Source organism: Tauraco erythrolophus, chromosome 1, assembly GCF_009769465.1.
Source record: "Tauraco erythrolophus isolate bTauEry1 chromosome 1, bTauEry1.pri, whole genome shotgun sequence".
NCBI classification, from domain to species: domain Eukaryota; kingdom Metazoa; phylum Chordata; class Aves; order Musophagiformes; family Musophagidae; genus Tauraco; species Tauraco erythrolophus.
In genome coordinates this window covers 133,990,170-134,009,262 of record NC_141465.1, presented here as the reverse complement: position 1 = coordinate 134,009,262, position 19,093 = coordinate 133,990,170, and the positions used below count along the sequence as shown (strand labels likewise).

Below are 19,093 nucleotides of genomic sequence, written 5' to 3'. Positions count from 1 at the left end.
GGGACTGAAGGATGCTCTTTGAGAGACCCTCCACCCTTGGGAGCTGGATGTCAGGTCTAAATCCACCCCCCCTGCAACGAATGCCTGTGTACAAATGCTGCTGCGTGTGTGGGGGCTGGCTTGGTCAATGTCTGGTGCTTGCCAGGAGCAACGTGCCAGAGTTGGTGGGGAAAAACTTTCTCCTTGGCAGCAGAGTTGAGGATCAAGGTGGTAGCAAAAGAAGCAAGTTTGGAGGAAGACAGCGGGGCTTGCTGTAGCAGGCCCTGCTCGGAGTAGAAATCAAGCCCCTTTGTCATGTCCCAGGGACACGAAGAATCAATAATCTTATCTGCAAAGTGACGACACATAAAAATGGGGCAAAGTGACATGACCAAGGCACTTGGGACGTGTTCGTGGCACGGTCAAATCCAACTCTGCTCTCTGCCACCAGCCCCCCGTCCTTGCTTGTTCTGGTAAGAAATGACTTAGGTGGGGCTTTGACATGGCACAAGCCCAAGAAAATCCCTGCTCAACTCAACTCCTGCCTCCCCTGCTGCGTTGTCTGTTCAAGGGAGCTCTTTCAGCTGGTGATGGACGCACATGGAGAACTACCGTGGGCGTCCTTGAGCTCCCAGAGTGAAGGGAGGTGCAAACCCAGGAATGTTACCAAAGGAGGCTGTACTGGACCGACCTGTAGCCTTGATCTCGTTTTTAGGGCAAAGAAGATGGTACAGGTCTCCTTTATCTGGACTTGATAGGGTTTTACACACTTAGTGCATGTGGGAGTATGTCAGTGGAGAAGAATTCTGCAGAGGGGGGGCTAGGGGGGGTGGCACTGCTGGACAGGTTGACCCCACACAGGAGAGCTTCAATCTGCTTAAAGCCTTTAAGGGAAGATCTAAGCTCAGTTTCATTTTTCATGCCAAGATTCACCTGCGAAACCAAGCTGAGAAGGACCATCCATACGGGGTATGTGAGATGGTTGGCCAGAGGGAACCAGCTGACCTCAAGGATGAGTTGCAGGGTGTAGGGATGCCCCCTAGGATATATATCAGGCCATACACTGGGGCACTGTATGGCTGGGCTTTGTGCTACATTTGGAGTTTGAATCATGCTGGGACAGCTGAGACTGAAGGTTCGGGGCTGATTTGGTCCTGGGTGCCCCTGGGAGCGTTGCAAAAAGACGAGGGGAAGCAGGCGAAGGGTGTCGGTGGGACAAGGGTACGGAAGAGTTAACATGGAAGGACTAGGGGCTTTGAGATCTGGTGCTTGAGAGGGATTAACTCAGCCTGGAGCAGGTGCAGGGAAAACAGGGCTGGGAGGCTGATCAGAGGGATGGAGAGCTATTATACGGGAGGCTATAAAAGCCCAGCGAAACAAAGGCAGAGAGGGGATGTGCTTGCTGCCTATAAATACATCCGAGGGGCGAACACCAGGGAGGCAGCAGAGCTATTTAAACTGGAGGACAGTGTTGAGTGGGGGAAAAAAAAAAAACCTAAAAAAAAAAGGATGTGAATTCATTTGGTGTAGTGGGGAGGGTAGGAGAGTCTGAATTAGGGCACACCACCTCCCTTCTAAGGTGCTTGACTGTGATATAAAGATGATTTGGGGCTTGTTGGTGTAGGAGGCCAGGACTTTCTGGTCCAGACACCCTGTCCTGGTATCTCCTTCGGGAAGTGTTAGCTGAGTGGGTCTCTCTACCAGACCAGGCATGAAGCAGATGAAGCCCAGTCATGTCACTGAGCTAGTTTTGCTTTTTGATTATGTCTTATAAAAAAAAAATAAAAAAAAATCCATCTCTCCCTTCCGTGGTTGCTGCACAGATTAATAACAAAGCATCGATGCTTTAAGAAGGCTTTGGATCTGATCCCAAGAGGAGATTTAGGCAGCGTTTGTGCTGGGGTATGACGATACTAAGAACGGGCGCATCCTCTAAATCCTCTCACGTTTGTGCGTTCATTAATGGATAATTTTGGCTGGTCCAGAGGTGCCAAGACCCCTCTCCTAATGCATCTTCCAAGCAGGGCAGGAGCAGGTTAATATGTGGAGAATGAGAAGGATCCAGCTGTGCCTTGAACGCTGGGTTCAGGCACTCTTCCTCCTCCTCGCTTGTCTCTAGAGATGTCAAGTCCTTTCTCCGCAGATGTCCAGAGGTGGAACCTCTTCCATACCTGCAGGAGGGTTTCAGCCCGTAGAGAGGTGTCCGTCGTCCTTTGCTCATGCCGTGGTGTTGTGGGTCACGCTCGGGTACCGTTTATGGGCAGATGTCTTTGTGCCTTCACCTTCATCTTCTCTTCTGAGCTGCATGTAGAGCACAAAGGCTCAACGATGGGCTTGTGTTGACCTGCTTCGAGCCAGGCAGTGCTCCTCCATCTCCTGGCCCCGCGGGCAGCGTTGTGGATGGGGAATGAGGTGGGGCGATTACCCCGGCTCTGTTCACTTCCAGTTGATTACCCAGGGAGAAAGGCCCAGGCTTTGGGTGGTGCAGAAAATGGACACAGACCTGTTGGCTTCATGAAGGGGGCTGCTTTTTTCACTAGTCAAGCATCTGTCTGGCTGCAACATTAACCCTTCCCCTGCTCTTGGCTCTCCCCTTCACACCGTGGAGCCTTTTCATCCATAGAGATTATTCCTACTAAATTGGCTTACGCTGTAGGAGAGACCCCGATTCTGGTGCCTCAATATAGGGGTAACTTCTTGAGGTCATAGAATCATAGAATGGTTAGGGCTGGAAGGGACCTTCAAAGGTCATCTAGTCCAACCCCCCTGCAAGGAACAGGGATATCTCCAGCTAGATCAGGTTGCTCAGGGCCTCGTCCAACCTGGCCTTGAACGTCTCCAGGGATGGAGCATCCACCACCTCTCTGGGCAACCTGTTCCAGTGTTCTACAACTCTCATGGTAAAAAATTTTTTCCTAATATCCAATCTGAATCTACCTCCCTCTATTTTAAAACCATTACCCCTTGTCCTATCACAACTGGCCCTCCTGAACAGCCTCTCCCCATCTTTCTTGTAGGCCCCCTTGAGGTACTGGAAGACCGCTATAAGGTCACCCCAGAGCCTCCTCTTCTCCAGGCTGAACAGCCCCAACTCTTTCAGCCTGTCTTCATAGGAAAGGTGCTCCAGCCCTCTTATCATCTTCGTGGCCCTCCTCTGGACCCTCTCCAACTGGTCCATGTCATGGTGGAAAGAGGAACAGTTCCCATTGAGTTTTTCGACCCCTCTAGGAAAAAAATCCTTTTTCCTCTGCTCTGTATTACAGGGTTCAACAGCGTTTGCCTTGCTGCACGACGTGTTGGTTTTCAGCCAATATTGCAGATCTTCGTACTTGGGGATCCTCCTGAGCTGGAGACGTGACAGATGATACCCCTGCAAAGCCGTGCTGGGAGCCCGCGGGGTTTGCAGCGTGTAGGTCAGAGAGAACCAGCTCCTTTGGGCCTGATCCAGCCCTTCGGAAGGGGCCGGACTGAGCTCCTCACCCCCTCCCTAGTCACACATCCCGTAGGCAGCTTTCATGTGCTCTAGGGGGTATGTCCCAATTCACTAACACTTTGATGCTTTTTACCTTAAAATGCTCTTTCTGGCACAGAAAACCGCTCCCTGCTCTTCTGTTTGCCCTTGTGCAAAAATGACCAGTTTTAGTCCTCCCACCGTTCATCTGAGCATCGTCTCTGCTCTCTCGTGTCCTGAGATTTTGGTTCATCGTGAACGTAGGAGCAGGGGAAAGGGGAGTGTAAAGCATCCCAACCGCTTTAACGCCGGGAGGCTGGAAATCCTGAATGGGGAGCACTGAAATGATAGGTGGGAGAGGGTTTCTTCTCCCCGCCGTGCAGGGACCTCCTTAGCTTATCAGGCAAACCGTCTCCCTGGCTGGCTGGAGCTCATCCTCGGGTGAGGAAGGCTGCAGCCCTGTTTTATTGCTCGGAGGTTTGATCCTGTAATCTGGCCGTAACTAATCAAACACGACTGCAGCAGCCCAGGGCAGGGCTCTGCTTTGCCATCAGGGAAAAGGACACGTAATACTGCTTTCTACGGAGTTACAACATGACAGGCAGCAGGTCTCTCGGATCACCGGGTGAAAAGGGCAAGGCACCAGCTCTGCTCCTGCCTGGCCTTCCCTTAAACCAAGATGCTTTTTCTGCCCCACTATCTTTTTGTTGTTGTTGCTGTTTTTTTTTTTTTTTATTATATCTCCAGATATAACAAAATATCTCCAGCACTTCTGCTGTGGAAACAGGCTGAGAGTTGGGGTTGTTCAGCCTGGTCAAGAGAAGGGTCCAGGGAAACCTTCTAACAGCCTTCCAGTACCTAAAGGGGCTACAGGAAAGCTGGAGAGGGACTTTTTACAAGGGTGGGTGGTGACAGGACACAGGGCAGTGGCTTTAAACTGAAAGAGGGCAGATTTTGAGTAGATATAAGGAAGAAATTTTTTACTAAGAGGGTGGTGAGGCACTGGAACAAGTCGTGCAGAGAAGTTGTGGATGCCCCATCCCTGGAAGTGATCAAGGCCAGGTTGGATGAGGCTTTGGGCAACCTGGTGTAGTGGAGGGTGTCCCTGCCCATGGCAGGGGGGTTGGAACTGGATGATCTTTGAGGTCCCTTCCAACCCAAACCATTCTATGATTCACCTAGTGAATTCCGTGGGTGAGAAAACACATCCCTCCCTTGCTATGAGCACCCTCTGTCCCAGCTTACGTTGCGTTTCTGCTTGTATGAGGCTCCCTGTCTCACTGGTGCAGGATGCAGATGGCTCTGGTTGACTCCATCCCTTCCCAACCAGTCCTGAGCTGTTCCACCATTGCCCCCAGTCCCTGTACAGAGAAGAAGGAAACATGCCTCCTTGTTGCTCAGGGTTTGGAGTTGGTTTGTTTTACTTTTTTTACAAGCCACACCCAGGTAAGCAAGAGCTTCCTACAACATATTTGCACACTTGCTGCTCCAAAAGCCTGGCGGAGCTGGTCCTACCAGTTGTCTGAGCGTGTGTAAATACCGTAAGGAATTCCTCCGGGGTGATTAAGGGAGGTGATTTCTCTGCCCAGCAAAGATAAGTCTTGCGTTGGTAAAAGATGCAGCTGCAAACTCCGCTTTTGCAAGGAGCCAGGCTGCCCGCTGCTGCATGGGCGTTGGATGGAGGTGGTGTCCGTTGGCTGCTCGCCCGGCAAGTCTTGCTGTCTGCTGCCTGGCAGGTCTTCATGCAGGCGCAGGAGAGCGATGATTTATTGTGCCTGACGTGGGGCTACAGCGGGTTTCTGTCCCGTGTGGGGAAGCAAAACTCTTCCCCATGTCATGGGATATGTCTTGTACGTACCCTGTGACTTGCTGCTCCAGCTCAGGGCTGCGGCAGGGTGATACCTAAAGATCCTATGCCATCAGGATCCCTGCTGGGAGAGGAGGCAGGGGCTTAATCCTCATCCTAGAGCCCCGTGCTCAGCCCCTCCTTGTCGTTAACCATGCGGTAATAATGTGTCCTGAGCCACCTTCTGCAGACAAGCTGCTGCCCACTCCACTTCGGCAGTGGGAGCAAGCACCAGCTGTGCTGGGCTGCAGCAGAGCAAGAGGACTTGGAAAGAGAAGGAATCCTCCTCTGGAAGAAATCTTTTGACCTGGGTGGACAACTGCTTTTTGTCCTGTTTGTGTAGGGTCTGTCCTGATGATGCTGCCTGTAATCCCAGCCTCTGGGGGTGGCTCTTAGGGGCAGCCCCAGGAGGGTGAGTGCCACTGGGCAGTGGATGTTCTCAGAGGAGTGAAGATTCTGGATTTTGCCGCCAAACCTGAGGTTGAAAGAGCAGGGTTTTGGTCTCTTGGGTTAATTTGACCTGGGGATCCTGCCCAAGGGCATAGCTTAGGGTGTTAAGGAAAGGCTAGGAAAGGGCAGACTCTTCTTCTGGGTTACCACAGGAAGGGTCCCAGAGGACCATGTGAAGCCCCATGGGTGCAGAGGTCCTACCCTGCCCTCTGGACTGCATGGAGCAGGATGACACAGGAATGCATCACATCCTGATCCCATTATGGATGTGCGGGGAAGCGAAAGCAAGGAAAGGTGAGTGCTGCACTGGAGCATGGCCCCCCTACCAAAGGTTATGTTGTGTTGGCACATGGAGACCTCCTACACTTTCTGGAGGTCACTGTCCGTTGTAAAATGGGTTGGTCCCTCCCTGAGTATTTCTGCTTTCCACAAAGAGCTGAAAGCATCTCCGTGGCAGGAGATGGCCCATCCCTGCCCCAGCAAACACTGCGATGCTGGTTTGTGCGTGTGTGTCAGCCACGGTGCAGCTCTTGTGGTGCTGGTTGGCTTTGACCATCCAGTTTTAGGTCATGGACCAGCTGTGGCCCATGAGAGGTGTCCATCCAACCTACTTGACAGAGGAGATGCTTGATAGGAAGATGAAACTGAATGGAGGTAACCTGCAATGCTCAGCATCATGACATATATCCATCTCCCTGGGGAGGAAAGGTGGTGTCTGGTCGGTAAAAGGCTGCAGCCTTTCAGCTCTGAGGGCTGGCAAACTCTTGCCTCTATGTTAGAGAAGAGCAGCGCAGCCAAAATGAAGAAATAAGGGGGGAAAAGTTGGCTGGGAGGTTGGGGGAGTTGCAGCATCCAAGGCAGAAACACAACTTGGAGGGCTTGAACTGGGACAGCAGGAGCTTGTGTTCCGACCTTTCAGCTTGCAAGAGTGGGGTGGATCCAGTAATAAAAATTTCTAATAAATCTCACAAATTTGAGATGGTCTTATCTACTTGACAGAGGAAAATGGAGGTAAAAGAAAAAAATGGAGCTCAGTCTAAGGCAGATGTTGCTGGTGCAGACTGAAGGTTTTGCAGAGAAGGGGAATGCTCTTCTGGAGTCAGGCAGTACCCAGGTGTCGTCTGGATATTTGCTGTTGTGGCTATGGGATTTGCAGGACACGCAGCTCAGGAAGGGGCTTGCAAGGGGGTTAAGAGCCTATCAAAGGGGAAAACTGAAAATGGAGGACCCACGCTGGGAGAAGGCAAGGAGCAGAGTGCCTCAGTGCTTTTATTCAGGTCTAGGTCAGGCAAAGAGAAAATACTAAAACTGTTTATTCATGAAATCATAGAATGGTTTGGATTGGAAGGGACCTCAAAGATCATCTAGTCCCAACCCCCCTGCCATGGGCAGGGACACCCTCCACTACACCAGGTTGCTCAAAGCCTCATCCAACCTGGCCTTGAACACTTCCAGGGATGGGGCAGCCACAGCTTCTCTGGGCAACCTGTTCCAGTGCCTCACCACCCTCATTGTAAAAAATTTCTTCTTTATCTCTAATCTAAATCTGCCCTCTTTCAGTTTAAATCCATTGCCCCTTGTCCTATCACTACACGCCTCTGTAAATATCCCTCTCCAGCTTTCCTGTAGCCCCTTTAGGTACTGGAAAGCTGCTATAAGATCACCCTGGATCCTTCTCCAGGCTGAACAGCCCCAACTCTCAGCCTGTCTCCATAGCAGAGGTGCTCCAGCCCTCGGATCGTCTTCGTGGCCTCCTCTGGGCCCGCTCCAGCAGCTCCATGTCCTTCTTGTGTTGGGGACCCCAGAGCTGAACACAGCACTGCAGGGGGGGTCTCACAAGAGCAGAGCAGAGTAGAGGGGCAAATCTAAGAGACGTTCTCTTGGCAGAGGTTTGAGTCCTGACTTGAGGCCAGGAGCTGTAGGATTGGGGCAAGGCCTGGGGTGTGGAGCCCATCGTTGGAGGCAGTGGGGACCCCTCATGGTCTACAATTGCAGGTGATGTTTGGTTCCCGCTCGGTTTTAACTGGAGCAGCTCAAGGGGCACATTTCTGGGATGACTGGGAGTCTCTCAAGAGGAGACCTGAAGGACTTTGATGTATCTCCAGACCTCCAAGGGGACAGAGTTTTGGGCTCTGTCTGTCCCAAGGGGTGAAGGTGAGGGAGAGAGAAGAAAAGCGTAGACCTGAGGACGGCGTTGGTGTTATGGCATGAGCTGGGCTGAAGCGGCAGGAGGGGATGCTTTGGATGACGGAGGGACAAACAGCACAGCTATTCTGGGAGGGATGATCTCGTAGGACCCATCTGCCTCTCAGTCTCCTGCAGAGTAGCTGCAGCCCCGTTATCTTTTCTGCTCCTCCGGCACCCGTCTCCGCATCTTTTGAAGTTCAATGGCTTTAATTATCCCAGAGGCCGCAGAAGCTGTTGAAGGCAGAGCGTTTGCACGGAGACGTGCTGCATTTTGCCTGTGCTAATGATGAGTTTTCTGAATGAATTTTCCAGTTACCCAAGTTAAGGAAGTGTCTCTGTGACCCATAATGCCCCAGAAGAAGGCTCTGGAGACTACATCAAGCAATGCCCTGTGACTTTTCTGTCCTTTCCTCCAGCCGCGTCACAGAGGTACGGGTCTGTCTTTAGATCGTAATGTTTTTGCCCAGCTGGCAAGAAAACCAGTGTGAGCGTATTGATGTGGTGCAAGGCTTCCAGCAGAGTCAGTGTGACCAGATTTAAAAGAAGCTGGTCCAGACGTTCAATTAGAAGCCCTGAATAAATAACAGAAATGCATGTTCAGTCAACTCCTACAAAGATAGCATCTTTTTTTTTTTTTCCCCCCCATTTTTAATACAAAAAGTGGTTGAACTGGATGCTGAGTAGGGCACAGCGCTCCCGTTACCTCGTGGGGTGGGTGGTTTGTCTTCAACATGATGCACGTGTGGGGTGGCAGCCCTCTTGGGATAAGGAAGGCCCGTGTGGCTGGACAAGCACAGATGGAGGTGGGTCAATTCTGCATGCACGACTCTGCTCCTCCTAGGCTGTATTTCTCCAGTGCCTGAAAACCTGCTCTGTGTGTGCCATGCCGTGTTTGAACATAGACCTTGCTAGATGATACCAGCCCCGCATCCCTGTGCTACTCCATCCCAGTTTGGGATTCTGTATATAAGCCTTGAGGAGCCCTGGAGAAGGTTCCTGCCATTGGAAAGTTTTTTTTGGGGAAGCCCCAGGGCTCCTGAGTGAGCTCAGGAGTGCTTCTTTGTTGCTGGTGCTCTGTTCTGCTCCTTGCAATTATTAACCAGGGTCATGGTGCTGAGGCATGGAGGGTTAGCGTAGAGATGGCTATCTCCAGGGACTGGGCATTGGCAAAGCCTATTAATACACCTTTCAGTGCTTATCCTGCAACCTTGGCTGAGCTACAAGGGGTTTTAACCCTGTTGTGGCCTGAGGAACAAGCCTAATGTAACACGTATCCGCCATGATAAGGCTGGCTCAGGGCTCGAACAGCACCTGGGGACGTGTTGGTGGGCACCCAAAACTGAGCTTCTCTGTTCTCCCCAAACAATGAGTGGGCTGGGATCAGCTGGACCCAGAGCAGTGAATATCTTTGGCTCTTTTCTTCTTCCCTTGGCCAAGGCTGGCAGCCTGGTAGCACGTTAGCCTCCCTCTCCTGCTGCTTTTGGGTCTTTCTGCCATCTCTTTTTGTGTTTTTTTCACCCCTGTTCCTGCTAGTCCTGCACCTCTCCAACCTCCTGCATTTCATAGAATCATAGAATGTTTGGGCTGGAAGGGACCTTCAAGATCATCTAGTTCCAACCCCCCTGCCATGGGCAGGGACACCCTCCACTACACCAGGTTGCCCAAAGCCTCATCCCAGCCTGGCCTTGAACACTTCCAGGGATGGGGCAGCCACAGCTTCTCTGGGCAACCTCTTCCAGTGCGTCACCACCCTCACTGTGAAGAATTTCTTCCTTATATCCAATCTAAATCTGCCCTCTTTCAGTTTAAATCCATTGCCCCTTGTCCTATCACTACATACCCGTGTCCAAAGCCCCTCTCCAGCTTTCCTGTAGCCCCTTCAGGTACTGGAAGACTGCTAGAAGGTCTCCCCGGGGCCTTCCATTCTCCAGGCTGAACAGCCCCAACTCTCTCAGCCTGTCTCCATAGCAGAGGTGCTCCAGCCAGTCCGGTGGGGGATGCTGCCACCAGCTTTGCTTTGAGCTTGTTACCCCTGCCTGTGCCAGGATGCCTTCAGACCTGTGTCCTGGTTCCATCTGACCTTAACATCTCTGTTGAGCAGAAGGGCCAGTCTGACTGGTGCCACAAACGCGTTTTGTGTGCAGTGCTCTTGCCAGGCAGAGCCTGCTGCCAACAAAGAGTTATTAAGGTGTTTACAGTGCAGGGCTGCCCTTTCTTTCTGCAGCTCCAACACTGACTGTTTGCGAATGGTGACTCATATCTGCATGGAATGAGGAACTCCAGAGGCCAAAGGCTCCCCCCTGTGAGTTATCCAAGTGAAAGGGAGCTTCTGGCCATCACACCCAGCTGACTGGCATCCAGGGATGCCCAGACTCTCCCATTAACCCCAGCCTTCCCAGGAGAAAACAGATTGAACGCTGCACCTCCATGCAGACCCATCGGTTCCCTTTTCAGCGAGGGGCTTGTTGGGGGTCTGCTCATGGATGCGAGGTGCCGGTGCACGGGATGGTGACTGATGTCCCCATCAGCTGCAAATCTCTGAGCTTTGGGTTTGTATTTCCCTTGCCTGTGGTGTTTGCCTGGTGCTGTCATGGCCCTGTGCCTTGGTGGAGGAGAGCAGAAGGAGACTTGCACTGACGCTCTCTCTTGACTGAGATGCACTGACCCTTGCATCTCTCCCTGCACCGTCTTGATGCCGTTGAGCAACGAAGGAGCGATGTTCTGGAGGAAAAAAAACCCAGAGGAAATAAGCAAGCATGATAAAAATTGCCATGCATTGCTGAAAACAGCCTTCAAATGTGACGTCGGACCTTTGGTTGGTTTTGCGTGGATGTTGCCAGCCAGGCTTGCTTTGGTGATACACAGTCACGTGTACTAGTTTTCTGCTACGATCATAGAATCACAGAATGGTTTGGGCTGGAGGGGACCTCAAAGATCTTCTAGTTCCAACCCCCCTGCCATGGGCAGGGACACCCTCCACTACACCAGGTTGCCCAAAGCCTCATCCCAACCTGGCCTTGAACACTTCCAGGGATGGGGCAGCCACAGCTTCTCTGGGCAATCTGTTCCAGTGCCTCACCACCCTCAGAGGGAAAAATTTCTTCCTTATATCCAATCTAAATCTCCTCTCTTTCAGTTTAAAGCCATTGCCCCTTGTCCTACACACCCTTGTAGTCAAAAGGGATGTAAAAAGGATGGGTGACCCTGGCCCCTTCCCTGGCTGTTCTGCAAATGCACTTTTTAATAAAAGAAAGATTACTTTTTTCCTTGAGGTTTTTGCAGTAAGAGCCAGGTGTTAGACAGCACCTTCCTCTGTAGGTCTGGGAGTGCTTTGCAGAAGGGACCATGATCCCTGCAGATGGAGAGTGGTGCTTTTTCCCACTCCGTAGAGGAGGAGGAGGTAACATCAGGGAGCATTTGCCATACTTAGTGCTTGCAAAAAGCCGTATCGATGCAGCAGGTTTCCTCACTCAGAACAAACAGCCCCTAACCCTATCAGGGTATTTTTGGGACTAAATCTGATCCATCGACACTGAGTTTTTGAAGAGGGATGGCTTATCCCCATGTACACACATGCAAAATTAACCCTCTGGCTGAAAGGTGCTGTGTTCAGGTGCTGGATTCAAACCCCAGCTGTGCTGCAGCGAATCACTGACAAAAATCAGGGCTTGATATAAATATAATTAAGAACCAAAAATGCTTGTTTCAAGTTTAGCCTAGTGAAGTTTTTAGCTCTCAGATGAGAGCAGAGATACTACCGGATAAACCAGAGCGATAAAGGCCAGAAAGGAACGCTCAGTCTTCCGTTCTTCAGCAGTTTTGTTTCGGCAAGTAACTGCTGTAAATGCTCAGCAATTTGCATTTTGTCTAAAGCAGCTGCTCTGGAAAGGCGTCCAACTCTGCTGAGAAACATCTGGAGATGAACTATCTATGACTTCCTATAGGAATTAGCTCCCCTGGTCAACCGCAGTCAATTTGGGAAGAAATGATGTCTTGTTTTCTCATTTTCATCCGTGTAGCTTCACCTTCCAGCCCTGGCAGACGTCGCTAATGCAGGATGCTACGTGGTGCTGCTGGCTCTGGGCCACGCTGCTTCAAGTCCAAAGCAAAGCTATGGTAGATGCACAGCTGGGAGCGGGAAAGGACTTTGGGAATGCAGCTCAGACCTGCTGTGGGCCATGTGCTGCTGGTCCTGATGGCCTTTCAGTGAGACTGTTGCTTTGTAGCCCATGACTTGAGGCTTTTTTGTTCATAGAGATGTTGGCTAAGAGGTGTGGAGCACTTATCTCACATGTGATGTAGAGAGTGATTCATGGTTCAACTGCATCTTCCCTGGGTCCTGGAGAAAATGTGTATAAAGCTGTCCTTGCGTTGGCAGCGTTTCTGCTGCTGTGCTGGTCTTTTGTGTTGGTAGGTGGAAGGACAAACTTCAGTGTTGTCCTATGGCTGTCAATAGAAACACCCAAGGAGGCTGGAAAAAATGATTTAAATAACATTTTTAGAAAGAGCCTGGCTGCTCTGAACACTCAGCTATCGGGCTGCAGTGTTGGAGGTTGCCCCCATAAGACTTCAGCATGTTGGGGATTGCGCAACCACATGCCTGGTTCCTGCTTCGTCTTCTCCTTGGTCAGTCCTATGCCTTTGCGATGTCCTATCGAAGATATCACCTGTTTAGTGAGAACAGAGCTGGAGAACACGGGCCAGCAGATCCTTTCCTCTAAGGACAAGGTATTTTTTCTGACCTCGAGACAGACCACTGTAGGATCTACAAGCAAGGAGCTCTTTGCTCCTGGCCAGGGTGCAACCTTGCGATAACGCAAGCGTGGTGAGCCCGTGGCAGCTAGCTGTGGTACAGGAGCCTCCGAGCTGGAAGGGAAGGAGAGGAAGCGGTTTGTAGGGGAGGAAGGAAGAGCTTTTCAGCAAGTATTTGGTCCTGGCCAACACAAGCACTTTCAATCCTTCTCCCTGTTTCAGTGCTCAGAGCCGTGATCGTTACCAGCTGGCAGGAGCTTGAATGCCTGGATGATGCTGGAGGTGAAAAGGGGGAGTCCGCAACATCCCTGAGTCATACCTCTGGCTCCCTCCTGGAATAAAATAGTTTCCTGTTTAACTCCTTCATGGCTGGACTGAGGTTGGGCTCAGACCACTGTTTCCAAAAATTCAGCTCTGCTAAGAGGTGAGAGCAGATTCCCCTCCCTGCTCACACACGAATGTGTGCACGTGTGAGTGTAGGGTGGTTGATTTGGACCAGGCATGAAAACACCAGTTCTTGTCCTCCTGGGCTGTCCTAGCTTGGTGCAAGAAAGCGAAGATTAGGCAGCCCTTGAGAATTTTAATGTGGCAGATCAGAAGTTCAGGCTGGTAAGCATGAAATGCTGTAAATTAGAAGGAGTAATGAATTTTAACGCTGCCCTAAGAACATTCCCCCTGCCTCTTCCTTTTAATTATTTGGCAAGTTTTGTTGTTTGTTTTTTTTTTTAAATGCTCCTGAACAGCATTCCTTCTCGCTCTGCTTGACGTTTCCCTTGCAACTCAAATCTATCTCCAGCCTCTCGTGTGAGAGCAGCCCCGCAGTGAGGACAGATGGCTGTTGAGGTGACAGCCACCGTGGGGTGGGATAGCAGGGCAAGGACTTGGCCTTTTAACCTTGGGAAAATTTGGGTGGCAGAAAGGCTGGAGCTCCTTGGCCGAGAAGACTGGTGCTGTGCTCATGGGGATGAACATTGCCCAGGGCGTCTCGTGGAAGTCGGCGTTGCAAGGGTCATTGGAAAACACAGCTCCAAGTTGTTTTTCTGACGTTGTAGACCTACTGGAGGAGGAGCAGTAATTTTATGAATGAGCAGCCAAGTGCCAGCCCTCGGCCTCGGGACAGCCTGTGGAGCAGCATCCAGCATCTAGGGTAGATTTAGAGTAGATTTCGATTACATGTAATGAAGAAGTTTTTCACTCAGAGGGTTTTTCACTCACTCCAGGCACTGGAACAGGTTGCCCGGAGAAGTTGTGGCTGCCCCATCCCTGGAAGTGTTCAAGGCCAGGTTGGATGAGGCTTTGAGCATCCTGGTGTAGTGGAGGGTGTCCCTGCCCATGGCAGGGGGGGTGGAACAGGGTGATCTTGAAGGTTGCTTTCAACCTAAACCATTCTATGATTCCATGATCTCCTGTGTCAAACCTACAGCCCCTGCCTTAACTCAAGCATGGCTTTTTAAAAGGCACCAGACCTCCCTCCTCTCCAGGCTCTCTTCCTAAACCTCGCTGGTTCTTTCTGCGCAACCTCCCATGGAAATGTCCTTTCCCATCTGTCAGCCCAGCTCACGCACTGGTCCAAGCGATTCGTCTCATGTCCCAGTTAACAGCAGCGTCTGTCTCTCTCAGCCTGTTGGGTTGGTGCAGAAGGCAGCTGCCAACCATCCTTTCACAGCACTGCTGCTTTGCCTGTGTCTCTCTGTAGCAGTGAGTGCTGTCACTGCAAAGGTCCTGCCTGATGGTCACTCTAAAGGAGCTCGTTTCTGCCCAAAATGTCCTCACAACATCCCTGGGGACATCTCCCCTGTCCTTCATCCCCTTCCTTTTCTGGAGATCCGGCTGCTAGCTCATTCCCTGGCCCTCTTAGCAGGGTGGATGCATGTTTGGACTGCTGGGTGTGTTCCCTGACTGCTCAGTGAGGCTGTCTGCTTTTCTACGAGGAGTAAATCTGGTGTATTATTCTGGTTTTGATATCAGGCCATTTGTTTTTAAGGCTTTTCTGAGGGCAAGTGGTGAACTTGGGGCTCTTTGTAGCATCTGGGAACTGGTATTAATGCCAAGGAGAAAAATTCCATGAGCATCACTATAAGCCCTTTATACCGCAGCACCTCAAAGCATTGCTGAGATGCCTTCAAAGGCTCCTGTGTGAACTAATACTTTTTTTAACTGACCCCATGCAAGCAAGGTCCTAGCCTTGGTTTCCAAATAGAGCAGGTCACACCGAAGACAGAGCTGCTCTCCCTGTCTTTGCCGTGAAAACTAAGATGTTATAAACCATAAAATCTCAAATCCTCAATTCTGGAGGATCATTGCTGAATGCTCACTGTGTTCTTTGTCCACACCAGGGACATGGGAGTAGAGACATCGGGAGTAGGTGAGTTGTTGGCCATCCAATGCCAATGGTCTCCTCGTGGGAGATGCATCTACCTGTGGCACCAGTCTGTCCTATGCAGCTCTTGCAGGCTGGTGCCTCTCTTGCAGTCCAGATCATGTTTAATCAAAGGCTTAATTGCCTTGTGATTTGCATTGGGTATGTCTGAGGGTGTGAGGCTGGGACATGCTCAATGATCATCAGCAGCACAGACCTCCGGAGCAGCCAACAAGGGGGTTATTTTGGGTTAACTTAAGCTCTGAGCAATGAGCACTTGTGCTGCTCATCAGGCTGATAAACACAGCCAATTAAAACCCATGCTTTGCTCTTCTGCTGTGCAGAAGTGAAGTGTTTTCCTCTCTCCCAGCCGAGAGGAGACCGGCTGGGTGGGTGATGCTCTCAAAGGATTTCTCTGATCAGCACAGGCATTAGTTTAGCCTTCAAACTCCTACTTTCCTTCAGCTAATCCTAGAAATTCGTTAACGAGGGATGTGACGCCGCTCCTAAATTGATGCTTAACTGTAAGTGATGGTATAATCCCTGGGATTTTGGATATTTACAGATAGCTGCTTCCAATTAGCCTTTATTGCAACTTCCTCATCCCACCACATGTGATGATACCACAATAAGCATATGGTTTCTATATGTCTCACTGGGAGCAAGGAGTTAGGTCAGCTTGCTGGATGCATCTGCCCGCAGGATGGGGCACCCTTCGTTTTACTGTGGATGGTGTTGGAGACCACGGTTGGCATTATGTGGCACACAAACCTCTGTTTCTTTAGGAAACCAGACTAGATGTTTCTGAACTAGGGTCACTGAAGGTCAACATTTTGAAAAGGACATCCCATTTTGGGGAGAGAGAAGGATTGTACATGGCTGTTATGAATTAATACAGAGAAACTTTAGGGAATGAGCTTTGGAAGAAGGTCTGTGGTTCAGTAAAGAGCAATAATGTAGAGCACCCTCTTCCCTTATGCCTGCTGTGGGACCAGGGTCACTTGACCTGCAGGGTGGAGGGCTGGAGATCCCACCAAAGTGGTTGGTACCCAGTGACCAAATGGAAGGGATGATGGAGCGGTGACGGAGAGGTGCTGCTCTCTCTCTGGGGGGCTTTTGGGTAACAGTTTCCTGCTGTCTTCTGAATTGCTAAATTCCTGTCTCTGCTCTGGGAGCTAGATGCTTGTCAAGGCAGAATAATTAATCCAGAGACCCGTGGCGCTCTGCCAGGAGGCCTTTTTTAATTAAAAACAGATCTGGTAAAGTCTACTGAGAAACTGGCGTCTCTGATGAAATCCTGAAACGTATGTCTGTAATTCGGGGCTGCCTGGTGGGGTGGTCTGGGTTCAGCTCCCATAAAACCTTCGCACACCCAGCTTGCAGGGGATGTCTTCTCTTCCTTTGCCTCCGAAGGCTGTGTTTTTCCCAAATGAGTGACAAATTCATTAAAAGGTGGGACACCAGTTATCGTCTTCTGCTGTTCCTGTTTCAGTGGTGTTTGGCCAGCTCTGGGGGAAATGGGAATGCCATGTCCAGGGGGGTCTACGAGGAATTCTTGAGCTCTGAGGAGTCATTCATCTCCCCTTGTTTGGATTTAGGATTTTAGCTGCCTGTTTAAACTGGTGATGGAGCATGCTGATACCTCCTGGAGTGAGCCAGAGGTGCTTCAGGGGACTGTAAATGTGGGGTCTAACCATGTAGGACAGCCAGATCTGGGGCAAAAGGCAGAGAGAGAGGCTGGGTAGTTGTCTCCAGCCACAACTTTTTAGTCCTGCCACCTAGATGTGGAGGAGGAGGATTGAGTCTCCCTGGCCAGACCTTGCCCCATCTCACTCCCACTCTGCCTGTCCTCCCAGGGCCGGTGAGGAAGGATGTTTTCCTCGGTGAAGCCATACGAGAACCAGCGCTACGCCTCCCTGAAGAAGGAGTGTCAGAGGCGGAAGCAGCTCTTTGAGGACCCGCTCTTCCCCGCCAACGACGACTCGCTCTTCTACAAGTCGAGGATCCAGGGCATCCAGTGGAAGCGGCCAAAAGTAAGTGCACCTGTCCCCTTGCACCTCAGCACTGCTTTGCACCATCTCTGCTCTCAGGCATCCCCGAAAACGCACAGGGCATCCTTCACCAAGGATGCCAAGCCTCAGCCAACATCTCTCCCCAGCAGGGTTTATTTGCCTGGGCTTGGTACCATGAGCCTCTGAGATGCCAGGGAGACCTGCTGCACCCACGTCCAGGCTATTCTACCCCTAGTGAGGCCCAGGAGCAAAGGAGGCTTCTCTGTAATTCAGTTTCCCTGTGCATAATACAGAGAGATGGTCTGCAGCCAGGTTGGTGTTGGGCACTCTCGTTAAGCCTGGTGGGTCCAGCAGAGCAAAGCGTTATCTCAGAATACTCTTGGTGGTCCATTTGGAAAGGGAAAAGAAGATAAGCTTTGGGTAGTTGAGGTGGTTTTGGTGTCTTTGGGAGGTAGGTGGTCTAACCTGCCGTTCCTCCCTTGTGCAAAACCCATGTCCTCTGCAGAAAGCACTCTGCATGTCCTCCACCCTGCTGTGTCTGTCACGGAGGCAGGTTAAGGGAGAGCTGGGGGGTAACGTTGCCTGTCCCCAGTGCTGTCCCCCTTCTTCTGTCCTCAGTGCCTGCCCAAAAGATGCACATCAGGGCCTGAGGGCACTGTGTCTTGGAGAATATGTATGCCCTGGTATGGCCATCTGCTTGGGGGTTGACTACGAGGCTGCTTCTCTTGACGGTGTCTACAACAGCTTGCCGTGAAGTACAAGGTGTCCCAGGGAGCCATGATAATTGCCACTGGGGAGAGGCAATGTCACAACATCTCACACAGCTGGTTCTCCTTCCTTGCCCGTGGGGAGAAGCAGCTCTCACTGCCCAGCCCGTGCTGTTCTGCACGCAACTGGGTGGCATTTCAGCGTGGCAGGGGCGCCTGAGCTGCTGTTGTCCTCCTCACCCCCGCCAGCAGCTCGGGAAATCAGCTGGCCTTTGGCGAGACAGTGCTGCGTCTGTTTGGGTGAGAGGGGTGGACAAAAAGGCTTTGTGCGAAGGGAGGGATGGAGCTGAACTGACTCTTTCTGCAGGGCAGGAGGGGCTGAGCACCCTCAGCATCCCACTGAGCTCCTCGTGGGAGGAGGTGTCACTTCCCTCTGCTCTGCCTTGGGCTCTTCCATGCCAGCTCTGCCTGGACCTGGGCTTTGTGCAAGGCTCTGCGTGTGTTTGGACTTATTCCCTCGTTCATTGGACTGGAAGGATGCTCTGTGCACAGCTGCCTTCTGAAGACAGGGCCCACCATGGTTTGGTCTCGTTGTTGAGAACAATATAACACACTTTGCACATCCCACATAGAGGTGATGTCCAAGACCTTCTAAATAACTTTCTCTGGGACTAAAGGGTAGGGATGTATTTGTCACCCTCTTGCTGGTTTCCATTCAGAGGCACGCGTAAATTCAGCCCCATGTCTAATGACAGAGGGCTGGACCCAGCTGTAGAGGGGCAAAGTTTGCTCATCTTCTGCTGAACCTCTGTGTCTCAGAGCTTGCTGCATGCGTCATGAACAACTCTGGTTATTCAGACTTGGTCAGGCATAGACTTGTTGATGCTTCTATTCAGGGAGAATGGAGACCTATTCTGAATGAGTGACCATTCTGCTCATGATTCTGGCAGGGGGAATAGGTGCTGGAAGTGGGTCTGTAATCAAAGTTCTGCACACTTAACTAGAGGTGGAGATGATCCCTTTTTCACTGCTTCTGCAACAGACAAAAGTAAATTTGCCAGCATTTTCATAGAATCATTTCAGCACCAGAAGGTTTCTATGCTGAGCAATAGAAGTCTCCTTGATGGCACTGTCTGGTAGGATCGTCTGATCAGACCTATCTAGCTGCCCTGACCACAAAATTGCCATAAAAAAAAAGAGTGAAGTTCTACAAGGCCAGGTGCAAGGTCCTGCACATGGCTTGGGTCAATCCCAAGCACAAGTACAGGCTGAGCAGAGAGTGACTTGAGAGCAGCCCTGAGGAGAAGGGCTTGGAGGTGCTGGCTGATGAGCCGGCAATGTGCGCTGGCA

General features: G+C 51.2%; 1 protein-coding gene across 2 annotated transcripts in view; it reads left to right on the top strand.

Annotated features, from left to right (window-relative positions):
* Positions 1-19,093, top strand: part of CAPN5 (calpain 5) — a 63,865-nt gene that overhangs the window by 6,314 nt on the left and 38,458 nt on the right. For both annotated transcript variants that reach the window (XM_086622225.1, XM_086622232.1), the window contains exon 2: positions 16,881-17,057. In XM_086622225.1, coding sequence (XP_086478351.1) covers positions 16,896-17,057 — 162 coding nt within the window. In that variant the 5' untranslated portion in view covers positions 16,881-16,895. The remainder of the gene's footprint in view (positions 1-16,880; positions 17,058-19,093) is intronic.